The sequence below is a fragment of the Corvus hawaiiensis genome, chromosome 13 (genome assembly GCF_020740725.1).
Source record: "Corvus hawaiiensis isolate bCorHaw1 chromosome 13, bCorHaw1.pri.cur, whole genome shotgun sequence".
NCBI lineage: Eukaryota > Metazoa > Chordata > Aves > Passeriformes > Corvidae > Corvus > Corvus hawaiiensis.
In genome coordinates this window covers 4,588,372-4,602,094 of record NC_063225.1, presented here as the reverse complement: position 1 = coordinate 4,602,094, position 13,723 = coordinate 4,588,372, and the positions used below count along the sequence as shown (strand labels likewise).

The 13,723-nt window shown below is 43.4% G+C and overlaps 2 protein-coding genes across 2 annotated transcripts in view; both read left to right on the top strand.

Annotated features, from left to right (window-relative positions):
• Positions 1-13,723, top strand: part of LOC125332481 (cell migration inducing hyaluronidase 1) — a 106,321-nt gene that overhangs the window by 6,691 nt on the left and 85,907 nt on the right. The window lies entirely within an intron of this gene.
• The window catches only part of LOC125332729 (cell surface hyaluronidase-like), a 43,928-nt gene that overhangs the window by 1,724 nt on the left and 28,481 nt on the right, over positions 1-13,723 (top strand). Inside the window, 9 exon segments of the mRNA XM_048317958.1 lie at positions 75-238; positions 1,100-1,275; positions 5,519-5,591; positions 6,220-6,345; positions 7,364-7,449; positions 8,777-8,908; positions 9,019-9,054; positions 9,499-9,648; positions 10,916-11,093. Of these exon segments, the coding sequence (XP_048173915.1) occupies positions 75-238; positions 1,100-1,275; positions 5,519-5,591; positions 6,220-6,345; positions 7,364-7,449; positions 8,777-8,908; positions 9,019-9,054; positions 9,499-9,648; positions 10,916-11,093 (1,121 nt within the window).

Here is a 13,723-nt window from a genome sequence, read left to right as displayed (position 1 = left end):
TGCACTTGCTCAGAACAATTCAGTAACAAAGATGCTGTGTTCACCCTGAATAAAAAGGTTTCTGGTTCCCACAGGCAGCCCACTTTGTCTTCACGTTGGAGAAGTCATAGATGGTGCTGATATGAGGGCAGAGGTTGGTCTTCTGACCAGAAATATTCAAGGAGAAATGGAAGATGCCAGTTATGGACAAAATCGATGCCAGTTTTCCTCTTTTGATACATTCGGAGGACACATTAAAGTGAGTAATTTTTAATACATTTGCTTGTAGGTGGTTTCAGATAGTTCCCTTCCTGGTTTGTAAACAAGCAATATAAAACATCAAATTACCACTGTGTGTGTGGGAAAAGGTGTATTTGCCTATAAAAAAGGGGGAAGTTTGTTAGCCTGTCTTGCAAAACTAGACTTGCAACGAGACTGTGCCATTTTCTTCAGCAAGTCTGCAAAAACATGCCCTTCTAGGGGAAACCCTTTGAGGGGATTCTCTAGCAGCATTGCTGTGAGTAGAGCCCGTGTGAGGTTAGTTCCTGAGATGTCACTGAAGAAATTGTGGTTCCTGCAGAGCAAACCTGCTCCCTCCCTGGCTCTGAGAAGTGCTGGGTCTCACCCTGTTGTGCTTTGCCTCTTCTTGGCTGTCTCGTGTTCAGGGTGGAGGTGCAGCCTTGCTGGTGCAGGGGCTTTGTGTAAAGTTGCTCCTGTACCAGGCAGTGGAAACTGGGGAGCTGTGCAGGTCTGGGCTGAAATCACTTGCCAGTAGAATCTGCCAGGAAATAGAGCCTGGTGGCGAATGCTCCCCCTTTCTGCAGTTGGCAGGAGCGCCGTGTCTGTCACTGGTTTTGCTAAACACCGCACATGCTGTTTGGCAGCTGCTCCTTGGCAGCCCCGTCCTGTAGGTGTGCAGCTGCTGGCACACGGCTCTGCAGGTCCTGAGCTGCTGTGGGTGGAAACAGGGAGCTCACACTTCCTCCTGGGACCAGACTGTGTTTCACTCTGCAAAAATATTGCCTAATGGGAGAGAAAAAAAAAAAACCCCAAACCTGTTTTTCTTTTTGTGCGTGTTTCTGTTGTAACGCCTTACCTGGATCTACATTTGTCTCAACAGACCCTAAGGAATTTTAGCTCTGTTCACATGTCAGGAGTGGAGTTAAAAAACATGGGGCAACAAATCCTGGGCAGTTACCCTGTGCATTTTCACCTGGCTGAGGATGTGGATGAGAGAGGAGGATATGAACACCCAATGTGCCTCGATAACCTGGCTATCCACCACTGCTTCTCTAGGTGTGTTGCCATACATGGAACTCATGGCCTTCTGGTAGGAGACATATTTTATTAGTAACAAGTTCATTTCTTTGCTTAGCCAGGGCTAAAGAGCCAGAGCCATTTGTGATGCAAAGAGAAATCAGGATATTGAAATAAGGCACCTTTTCCCCAATAAATGTCCTGACTTCTCCTTTGTTGGAGTTAAGACTGGTCCTCTGGTAATGCTCTTTGAAATAAATGTCAGGTTCTCAGCACAGACTAATTAATATTATCAGATCAGATATAGTGTGATCAGATACAGTGAAATCTTTTCCATGGTAATTCTGGACAGTTTGTGATAATGGGAACTTTCATTTAAAATTAAAGAAATGGAGTTTAAATGGAGCTTACTGAAGCAATGGACCTTTAATTTGCAATAGAGATAAAAAAGACAGGGCTTGTTCAAGTCTGGGCAATGTGAAATATATCCCAAAATGTTCATGTGACAAAGGGAATGAAATATGAGCAGGACAGACCCAAATGGTCGCTTCAGTTCCAGGAAAGTCCTCAGGAACTTGGCTTTGACCTAGATCCTCACAAGGGCATTGTGAAGAGGAACTTAAAAGAAAAAGATCACAACAAAAGCCATACATGTCCCAGCTGGAAAAGAGAGATTCCTGCTCCAGTCCCACCGCGTTGCTGTCCGCCCTGCAGGACCCTGAGTGACATTTTGGTGACTGTGAGCATTTCCTCATTCACTCGATGTGTGCTCAGGCAGACACTCCCTGACCTCCTGTGTTTTTCGTGACTGTATTTTCTCAGTCCTGGACATAAAGCTGTGTAAGACACGACATAGATGTGCTTTGTGTGTGAAAGGGTCCCCTGAAAGAATGTATTAATGAAAATGCAATACAGGACCTGGAGCACTCTTCATGTGTCCTAAAGTTGATTTATATTGTTCAGATCAGTCACAATTATTGATTGCCTTCTCATATTCATGATTTCCTCTGTCTGTAGAGCCTTTTTTTGTGTACAGAGCTCCCTAGGTTGACAGGAGGCTTGTCCAGTATTTGTGGATGTAGTTTAACTTTCTTTCTTTCCCTGTGGGTATTAAACCTCTGGAATTGAAGTAACGTGTTTGGGACGAAAAATTAAGCCTTATGCTAATAACGGTCCTTAGAAGAATGGTGTATGGTGTTGCTCATTATCAGAAGGGAGGTACTCAGGGCTTTATCTGGATGTGTGGGGTTCAGTAGTTCAAACAAGAAACCAAGTGAGATCCAGCCCTGGTTGTGTGACTCTGAGGGCTTTGAGCACATGAATCGGTGAGTAGATTTTATAGTAAAGATTAAATGTGTGATTCTTTGACAGAACCCTGTGGCTCTGATATATAGTCAGATGATATAAATGTAATAAAAGCTTTGCTTTAAAAGAATTTAAAATAATTTGCAGTGCCAGAGAACAGCATGTGTATCAGAGCAAGGCAGTTAAATAACACAGACAGGTACCTGCTCCAGCATCAGATTGTGAAATCCCAGCCCTTGAAGTGGAGTAGACCAGAGAGGAGGTTTCCCCCCTCCCATCCTGAGGTTTTAGATGATGTAATTTTAGATGTACTTTGCCAGAGCAGTTTGTGCTCCTCTGTGTGCAGGTCATGCGGAGCTGTCTGCACTCCCCTTCTCCATCTGTTGCTCTTGCCAGGCTTGTGCTGCTTGGCAAGCCAGCAGCAGCTTGGGTTCCTCACAGGGGCTGGAAGCAGGCTGGGATGTGCTCTGTGCCCACATGCCAGGCATGTGCAGACTGCTGGAGTCTTTCGTGTCTGATGGTGCAGTACATAAAGGTCACGTATATTGTGTTGCTGAACTATATATAATTCAGTGTTTAGAGGCATCTTAATCATCTGGTGTTGGCCACAGCAGCAAGGCTGCAGCCTGTGTTGGGGACAGTGTTTCATGCTGGCACATACAGTAAAATGCCACTGTGACAGTGCTGTGGGTGAGTGCTTTTCCAGGCTTGGGTTTTCGATCAGTGATATGCTGGAATTGATCATTTATTGGGGTTTTGTTCTGATGGCATGGACCCTTATCTTTCCATGCAAATATAAGTGATCTTTAAACCACATTAATCCTGGTCATGAGAGTGATCACTACAGTTTCGTGTACATAACTTTTCAGGGCTGCCATGCAAGTCTGAAGCTGGGACTAATTTTATTAATTAAAGCTATAATCTGCTTTTGGATACAAGTCTGGCCTTTCATGCAGCCAGTCTGAAGCACAGATTAGCCAAACTGCAGCTAAATGCAGAAGAATGAAACTCTACAATCTAAATGCCATTTAAAACAATGAGCAGTTTGTTGTTGTATTTCTCTCCCCAAAACTAGTCTTCCACGGCCTCCTCAGCACAGCTTCTGCCCATCCTTTGGGAGGGTGGAAGTAGCCAGGCCTACTGATCTTAGCAGGCTGGCAGGGACACTTGCATTTTTGTCTAAATCCATTTCCTATCTGTATTTCCAAGACTCAGCTGGCCAGGAGGGACACACTCAGTGCCAGTTCTCTGTTACCCTCCCTGTGGCTCACTCCATGGTGCTGTACCCATGTGCAGGGTCCCAGTGGATTTCCAGCACTCTGTCAGTGGAAACTGGGTACCTGGTTGTGTTGTGCCTCATTCTTAAGTCTCTTTTGGACACCTCATTGAGGCAGAAACAAGAGCAGCAGATGACAAGTTTGAGGGGTGACTGCCAGGAAAACAATGAAATCCAGCAGAGCTATACCTATGGGGACTATAGTGTTTGTGAGCCCAGATGTTATGTACAGTTGCAGCCCATCAAGGGGAAATTACAGGATATGATTCCATGAAATGGATTTATTTCAAGTATCCCTCTGTATACAAAAATAACCAAGTAGGTTAATATTAGTTAATCTTGCAGTCTTGCACAGACATAACTGACGTCAACAGGAATTTTGTGTGCCTGAAGAGGGAATATAAATGCTGACAGGGATCATTTGAGTACAAAGTTGAGGTTTCTGTAAGATTTAGTAACAAATAGCTGGTATTTTAACTAGCCTGATTTAGTATTTACATTTAAAAGAAGGATTTCTGAATTTGTCTTCATAAGACTGTACATCAAAGGAGGCTTGTGCTAAGTCCTTTTGGTCAAATTAGGGTTTAATGCAATATCCCTGAGCATGTCAATTAATATTAAAAACACTGAAATAGTAAAATATCATCTCTACCCAAGATGATCATTACAGGAAAGAAGTGGCTCTGCACCTTCTGAGAATGGAGGAGAAGGAATGGAAATCTCATTAATATAAATTACTTTGCATGGTGCTTTTTAAATAATATCTTATTTAATTTTGGAAATGTTGCAGTCATAAAAATTTCTGTGTTAACCATGCTGATTTGTTGGTTCATCATTCAAGACACACTTATCTTTATGTATCTTTACGCAGATATTTACTTCATGACACTGAATCAAATATTCTCTCTGAGAGCTGAGGGTACTTTTATATCCAGTATTTTGCAATTTTCCCTTAATTACACATATAATCTTCTTCAGAGTAATTTTAAGGTCAGTCCACAGTTATGCACACTGCCTGTAGTTCAAATCAGCTCCAGGACTGATGGAGGCACCATAGATAGAAGGTTAGCAGTGTTTTTATACGTGGTCTTTACTGCCTATCTGCAAAAGACGTTATCCAATGAAGTAAGACAACAGATGACAACGTTTTCATAGCTACACCTGGCTTCTGTGTGTACCACTACTGATCTTCCCTCTGAAGAAAAACTCCTTACTGGGACAAACATCAAAATTATGTCTCCTTAATCTTCTGCTTAATGGGCCATTTGCGGCTTGCACAGATATTTGTTCTGTTTTTTCATGTAGAAGCTTCATAAATTCATAGAGAATCCCTTAACTCCTGCCATTGCCCCTGAAGTTTCAAAAAACAGACCAGAAGTTTCACTTTTCAGGCATTTTCCAAAGCTGCTTAACTTAAAAAAACCCCAACAACCCTTGGATTTCCTTCAGCTGCATTGAACAGAGCAAGGATTTTGTGTTAACGTTCTCATATAATTTACAATAGGTTCAGCATGTGGCTCCATAAATGACCATGTCTGACATTACTAGATGGTTTATTTTCCTTAAAGAGTGTCATTAAAAGGTTGTGTGGAGTTTTAAAGTCAATTGGAGAGTTGTGGCTCAAGTCCAGGGCAGTGCTATGAAAATGTATCCCTTCCTGTTTGGTAACTGCTTAGGATCATTTCGATTTTGATTTTTCAGGGCTGTCAGCACGTTCTGGATTGCAAATCCAAACAACAACAACTTAATGGAGAATGCAGCGGCTGGTGCTCAGGTAAAACCATTTAATGGCAGAGCTATGCTTTGCCTCCACTTCCCAAATATTCTGCACTTATCTATTGATGTCAGGAGCATTAAGTTTTTAGTAAGACATAAAATTTGGATATGTTTTTCTGCAACCTTTTTCTCTGTTAAGAACAAGTATTTGCCTACACTTCACTGATTTCTCTCACGATTGTGCCTGGAAATGGTGTGTGATGTCTCTTAGAAAATGTTGATTTTTATTAGTAGTTAATAGTTAAATGCCCAATAAAATTTTATATTTCAATATATGAATACATGCTCTCTCCTTATTATTATCTCTTATGTTTACCCAAAGCATATTTGTGTTTTATATACCTGTATAGACCTGGCTGTTTTCTGATAAACCACCCGAACTCCACCCACAATAAATGCATTTTTAAAACACTTGTGTGTGTGCCCCGGGGACCTACTACTGTGCATGCCAAAGGATAAGCTGGGAGGTGTGGGAGTTATGGGCTGCTGTGTGTCCCCCAGGACCCACACCTTGGACAGGCTCAGGTTGGAAATCTGGCCAGCACAGTGTGAAAAGCTAAACTCCCAAGGTAACCCGTACCAGTATTTGCAGTGCCCTGTTTCTCAGACCTCCCTTTGTCTTTCAGGATGTTGGGATATGGGACCTCTTCCACCGGGTCCCTGCTGGAGAGTCTGATGGAAGATATCCAGAGGGACAGGCTGAGCATTCCCCCTTGGGAGTGTTTTACAACAGAGTCCGCTCCAGTTTCGAGGTATTTGGATGGTTTTTATGTTCCTGTCAATATAATAGTGTGGCACTGACTGTGTGTGCTGCTCTGTGACAATTGTGGGTGTCTCACATTTTGATAAAGGTCTTTTTAACACTGTATCAAGACACAACCAGCTTTTGGGGGCAATGCTTGTTCTAAATATTAGAGAGTGAGCTGAGCAGAATGAAGGTCCCATTCCAGGCACTTCAGCTGGATGGCTGTGTTACAGGGAATGTGCCCAGGCCATAGGTACACCTGCTTCTAAGTGAGATTGAAAGAGACACAGGCAGGACACTCAGCACTGCTGCTGGCCACAGTGCTGCCAGGATATAGGGGGATGAGGAAAAGTCATTTGTGCCAAGGCCTGTTCATCACCTCTGCAAAATGACACCAAAAATTCAAGGGTAGTTCCAAGAAAAACACTTTCCCCCAAATATACTGTTGACATGAAAACATAACCTGTAAGATATAAAAAACATTTTTAACTCATTTCACAACATTCTAGATTGAAATTGGTTCTGTTCTCTGTGCTTTGTATATTTTACATCTTGGTCCATGGCAGCTGCTGCTCCAGCCCAAAGCCTGTACGTTGGTTACAACAGCTCATGTTCTCCTCTGACTGTCGGGGGACTCGTCACTCGTTATTCAAAGCCTTAATTCTTAACAACACTCTTTTTCCAAAAAGTTATCAAGAGCTTGGCAGGGTCCCTTACTGCTTTCTGCGAGGGGAAGAGAGAGAGAGAGAGTGGGAGTTCAGAGCCTTGCTTTGGGTCAGAAGAGAGCCCAAGATGCTGATGCATAACATATGGCAGGGCAGGCTCTGTCCTGAATTGAGCGTGCCACATCCTGTGCTAATGTCACACTGAGAGGTGCCAAGTGACACCGAAAGGGAAGAAAGCGCCCTGGCTGCTGCCGCTCCTGTGCCTGCACGCACGGGCTGCCCACATTCATTGATAAAAACGGGGTCTTTGGTCCCTTTGGAGCGATCTGTTAAAGTAATTGGAGGTGTGTGCATTTCCAGGCTGGTTTGTTTATTGGAAAAGGAGTAAAGACAACGAGAGCCAACGCTGAAGGTCCCAGGGAGTATCTCACTGCTGGTAATGCCCGGTAAGCATATGCTGCATGGCTCGGTGTTTTGGATAGTTGTACCTCGTCTTGGCTTCTGCATTGCATTTAGCAGATCATTAATGCCTCATTATGGCTGGAGCATCTGAGAAAAAACACAGGAGCTTTCTCTGATGAGCAGAGGCAACGATTCCATAGCTATGCACTGGATTGTTTGTGTTATTGCTGACCGAGAAGGGCACCATGCACTTGGGGTTGTGAGGACTAAGCAGTGAAGCATGTGGAAGTGGATCCAGATCCCATTAGTGCATTAGCGGGTTTGTAAACCCCAACATTTATTACTCATTGCTTAGAAGAACTTATATCTGAAAGGTGATGTAAGAGGCTGCTGAGACTGGTCTAGGATTAATGAGGAAACTAAGTAGCCTCAAAGGTTTTTGCCAGCTGCTTTGAAATGTCTGAGCTTCCTTTCACAGAGTGGAAGCAGATAATTAAGGCCATTTTCTCACTCACTGCAGTCCTGTGGGTGTGTGTGAGGAGGTTGAGAGAAATCAGCTGCTGCTCCTGGTCAAGCCTTGGCTTTTTCCCTCCTCCATCATACCCTATCAATATGATGTTCCTGTGAGGCTGAAAGGAAAGGATGACTGGTGTCCCTTGTGACACTTCCCTGCCAGGGTGACCCCCTCGGGCACCAAGGAGACACGAGCCTTGGTACCTCAGCTGGAAGAAGTAGGGGGTGAGGGTAGACTCAGAAAAAGCAAAGGTGATTTTTTTTTCCAAGCACAGCACAAATCTACCATTAACAGCCACTGTGGCAAGAATTAGCCTGTGAGTAATTGAGATACACCCAGTTCAGCAGCTTCTCTTTCAGCAGACACAGACATGTGTGGGGGTTTGGTCTGTACATGCAAGGAGAGCAGCTCCAATTACTCTGTTATCTTTGCTGAATGAGATTCTTGAAAGTGTCTAATTGATTTTCTAGCATCAACACAGGGATTCTCAATGGGCCCTGTAAGGACAGCTACAAGAGGATCCGAGTGACTTGGGAAAAAGGTTTCCTATGCCTCTAAATCACACTGAATCAAATTAAGGAGTAGCTGTGGGCCCATTGGTGTCTAGTGAGAAATAACCTGCTCATTTCACCTGGGCCAGAATTTTGTCCTTATGAATGTTTCTTATTTTCTGTTTTACACCAAAGCTCAAAAGTGAAATCAGGCTAGCAGCCTGACTCTGATTCAGGACATATCACCTCTTTAGACCTACCATGCCAATAATTGGAAGCCAAACAAGATCTGCTGGGCATTACTGCCTCTGTCTAAAGTTGATCCCTGTGTCTCTTGTGCTGCATTAACTAAGATTCTTTCTTCAGGTTTCCCCCACATTAAGATGCTGATCCTGAAAAGCCACGAGTTCCTGCCGTGATTGATGGTCTTACTGCTCTTAAAAATAATGACCACGGGGCCTGGGCCAGGGGTGGTGACATTATTTTCCACAGCTCAGGGTAGGTTACTGTTTTATCATTCCCCCCACAGCAGATATAAATAGGTCTGTAGGCCAAATTCACTGCAGCCATTCCTCATCATTTACACCATTGTATTTCCTCTGTCCCAGGTTTTCAGAAATTGGGATTGGACTCACTCTGGCAAGGTAATTTCTTAAAATTGATCTTCTTCCCATTTTTTCCCCCCAGTGCAACATGCTCAAGAATGGAAACTGAGACACTCCCCTGGTAATTAGTGTAAGACAGGAGAAAAGCTCACATTTCCCCTCCTGGACCACACCAAGTCTTCCCTGGGCAGCCGTAAATACAAGGGGCAATTTAGCCTTTCATTCTCTTTGCCTCAGCACGCCTGGGGAATACATTGTAATTGCTGAATATTTCCTGCTGAACGGGAGGTCCTGATGCTCCAGCTCAAAGCCACCTTGGCACTAACTTGCTGATTTCTAGACATACTTTAGAGCAGGCTGTTACAGCAGTGCATGCACCTTTTTCAAAATTAAGGACACAGATTCTACTGTGTCTGTGGTGTAATTAAAAGTGTTAATTGGTGTGCTGTGCTGCATATTTACGTGGTGTTTCTTTGCTTGCAGTGATGGGACTTTCCCGACAGACGGCTCCAGCCCGGAGGTCACAGGCTCCATTTTTGGTGGAGAAAGCAGCAACTTTGGCTCCCAGGGAGGCCAAAACAGCTACTGGGGAAAAGAGGCAAATGGAGAATACAGAACACTGCCCAGAAACAAGTGAGTTATTCTTCTGCCATTTCTTCTTGGCGTTAGCTTAAGGTAGAAGAAAAGCCCCAGGAATTAATGTGGCTACCAATGAGTAATTTGTACCAGGTGCTTAAATTATTGTTCAGGCCAGAAATAATAAGCATCCAAATAAACTCACTCTTCAGGCCAACAGCTTGAGAGCATTCTTGACTGAATGTGTTTGATTTAGTTTTCTCCTTAGTGTATTAGTCAATGGAGAATGGATTAGAGAATCCGACATATGCCGAATGTCTCTTGTGTAGTGCTTCAGTGGCACAGCATCAGGGTGAGGGTGCAGCTCCCACACACCATGACACCCTCCCTCCTGTGGGCATAGCTGGGCAAACACGGCCAGTTTGAAAAAGAAGAAACCATTTCTCATTATAGCATCTTTTTTCTTTTTTGATAGCTGTGTTATTTTCTGTTTTCAGCAGCACAGCCTCCTCTCAAGCAACCACAGTGCCTACCCACATCCTCACAGTAAATTGTGCCACCCTAAGCCTAAATTCTACTTCAATGTATGCTTTTGGTGATGCTTACCAATTCCTAAGCCTTCTATGAGGTACTTAAAATTAAGTAATAAGCAGTAGTTATTAGACATGTCACGCATGCAGCCCTGGCTATACATGACTCAACCAAAAGTGACAACAGGAATGGGATCTCTGTAGGACAGGAAGAATAATCAGAGCTATCCTCAGTTATTATTGGTGTTGTTATTTAAATTGAAACTGCAACAAAACTCCTTTGCAGTTCAGACAAGCTCTAATCATGTTGTTAATCAATGAACACTTGGGGAGGAGTATGACAAAACAGCTGATACCTGTCCTTTTGGTACTTGCTTCTGAGGAGACACTTGCCTCCAGGAAGTCTGCCTGCTCTCATTTTTTCAGTCATGCTGATGTTTTCCTGAGAAACCCATCTGCCCTGGAACAAGGAACCTGATGGCAGTGCTGCCCCACACAGCCCTTTGGGTCTTGTGGAAATGAATTCCTGCGTGGCTGAAGAGAAGGGCCTTGAGCTGCTCTACCCCAGCTTACAAGATTTAGGCAAAATTATGAGAAATTTTTTTGGCTTTTGAGCCTCATCCTGCAGAGGATGTTCAGCAGAATTTCATCCTTCACATATGATGAGTTGTCAGATCCCAGTTTTGGGAAAGAAAAGGTGGTTTAGCTACTTGTTAATATCTTTCTATGCTGTCAGAAGACATGGAGTTTGCCCAAGCTTTTTACACAGGACTGTTTGTGTTTAAATCTCCTAGGACATTCCCTATCCATGGATTGCAGATTTATGATGGGCCTGTCGGGATGGGAAGGTGCACTTTCAAGAAGTTCACCCCACCTGTTGACAGATACTCAAGTGCCATTGGGTTCTTCATGAAAAATTCCTGGCAGACCAGCCCCCAGAACAATGTGTCACAGACCCTGATGGAGAAAAGTGTAAGTGAGAGAAGCAGAAATGTTTGCTGTTAGATGTGAAAGGTTTTGAAGTTTTTAGCAGTGATCTATCCTAGAGCAGGATTTCCAAGCAGTGGTGTGTATTACATTGGTGCATGCCATCAATTCGTTTTGAAACACTTTTCTTCTTAGTAATGAAGGGTTTTTATATCAAATGGGATGATATCTTATGCCTGGGCAGACATACACAAAGAAATATGCATTGGAGAAAAGTTTCACTTTGTAACCAGAAGACCCAGAACACAACTTTAGGTGGTACAGCATTGCCAGCTGCTGAGGACCTGCTGAGGACCTGGCCTCAGAGGCTGAGAGGGTCACACACAGGATATCAGGAGCCAGCAAGCTGCAAAACAATCCTACAGAAATAGCAAATGCACTGAGAAGCAAAGCCATGACCCAGTTTCTGAGATCAGCTGTGAAATTCCTGTTGAGCACAACAGGGACTTCCCTTGAGCTGTGACAACAGAATGGGCCTCTGTATCTCTGCCTTGGCAGAAGCTGTAGGATGCTGAGCAATTCCAGTCCTTGTCCTGGGTTCCTGCAGGGATCATGACTCTGGACACTTGGCTTGGAAAATGATGGATTCCACCTGGCTCTCTCCCAGCACTCATGACCTCTCCTTAGCTTTTTTCAAACAAGGTCTGTAGTTGTTAGGATGTCCGTGAACTGTAGTAACTTTGGCTTGAGGTTTGGTTTTATCTTGAGGAAAATTTCCATTGCTCTGAGATTGACCAATGTCACTCCCTCTGGCAAGCAGAGAGTTTATCTGTCCCCTCTGGTACACTTTAGACCAACAACCAGGAGGTGTTTCATGAAAGGATGACGTTGATTGCAGTCACTTGACTGCTCCTCTAAGGAAAACACGGTCTCTGTGCATTTGGTGAGGAGATCTTAGTTACCTTAGATGTGTTATGGACCTCTGGAACAAGAATAAGGGGTAATTTGCTGTACCTTCTTCATGTGCTCCCTTGGGGAAATGGCTGTAAGATCGTCATGGGGAACATTAACAAGAAAATCAACCTGGAACTGGGGAGGGGAACTTAGAGAAAAGAAAGTTTCATCAGTGGAGTGGAAGAGTGGAAAATTTCCTCAAGTTATGTAGGACTGTCCTCCAGAATGGTTTCAGACGGGTGATATCTGTGCACATTAGCAAAAGGATGATTATACCCTGAATGGCTGAAAATGCAGCTCTTTAATACAGTCACAACATTTGATGCCAATGAGCTTGTTAAATCTGCAGCATTTTCTGTTTGAGAGGCAGTTTAGTACTGCAACACCTTTAAGAGCTAAGGTTTTCAAAGTAAAAATGGTCAGAATATTTCCTAAATAATTCTGCAAAGCAAATTTTGCCACTGGAGTGTAAGCCTATTACAAAAAAATCCCCAAACCCAACCAAACCCTAATGACACAATCCCAATAATTATTTATTATTTGTATATTTCCAAGAAAATACCAACTTCTGCAGCTGGTATTTACCAGCTTAAAAACCACGTATATTTGTAAGCACCTGCATCCCAGCAATTTTCACTTTGATTCTATTTTATCTGGGTTGAACCCAGATGTGCTACATCTGATTTCAGACTTGTAGGATCACAGACAGTTTATTTTTTTATTGTTTTTGCTCATTGCTATGTGTGATAATTTATCTTTGCCTAGTTAAGATAGAGCCTGTCAACCATTTTAATTAATTTTCCATCTCCAGGCTTCATTTTATTAGTTTTTAAAGGATGGCTAAGTACTAATTCCCTAAAGTACAATCATTTTACTGTTGTTCTTTAAGAAGAAATTAAACATTACTGCAAGTTGTACAACGATGACAAAACTATTAGTCATGCTGAAGGATAATTGTGTAATTAATCAGACTAATCAGCAGATTGGTTAGGCAACAAAATAACAAAGCCAGTCAGGTCTTGTTTAATTCCAGCATAAAAATAACAGTGAAGCAGAAAGAAGACCTAAACATTGCACTCCATACAAAGGATTCTACTTGTCTATCCACTGACAAAGCTGAATCTCACGTGTTATCTATGCATTTATCCATTGCAATAGTACTGCTGGGCTTGTTTGTTTGTTTTGAAAAGAGTACTTCTTAAAAGTCATTTCAAAGCTGTAACCCAGCTGAGGGATGACTGATGGTTGTGGTCTCCTGTAGTTCTGTCAGCCAGGAGGACTTGGAGACCTCAAAGATGCCCCAGCCCAGAGCCAAGCCATGTCTACACACTGGTGCATTGCTTCTTAAGACCTGACATATCTTTTTTTAGTCATAAAACAGCCACTCATTCACCCCTCTGTCCCTCTGAGGGACAGAGTGAGGTGAGGAGCATGGGCAAGGCCACCTGCAGCAGGTGCAGAAGCCTCCCAGACTGTCCTGGCTCACATCCACTGTGTCTCTGTGTCCACTAAAAGTCCCTCTGGTTCTTTTGTCCCTGCAGACAGGAGTTTAGGGTGGATTCCAGCCTATTCCACTCCTACCTGTTCCAGCTCTAGGGCATCTCAGGAATTGCTTCTGCCAAAGAAATCCCAGTGGTCTGTGTTGGGTGGGTTTGTGATCCCCAGAAGAGCTCACAGACCAGTACTGACTCCTGGCTATGGACTAGCAGCTCCCATGGGAT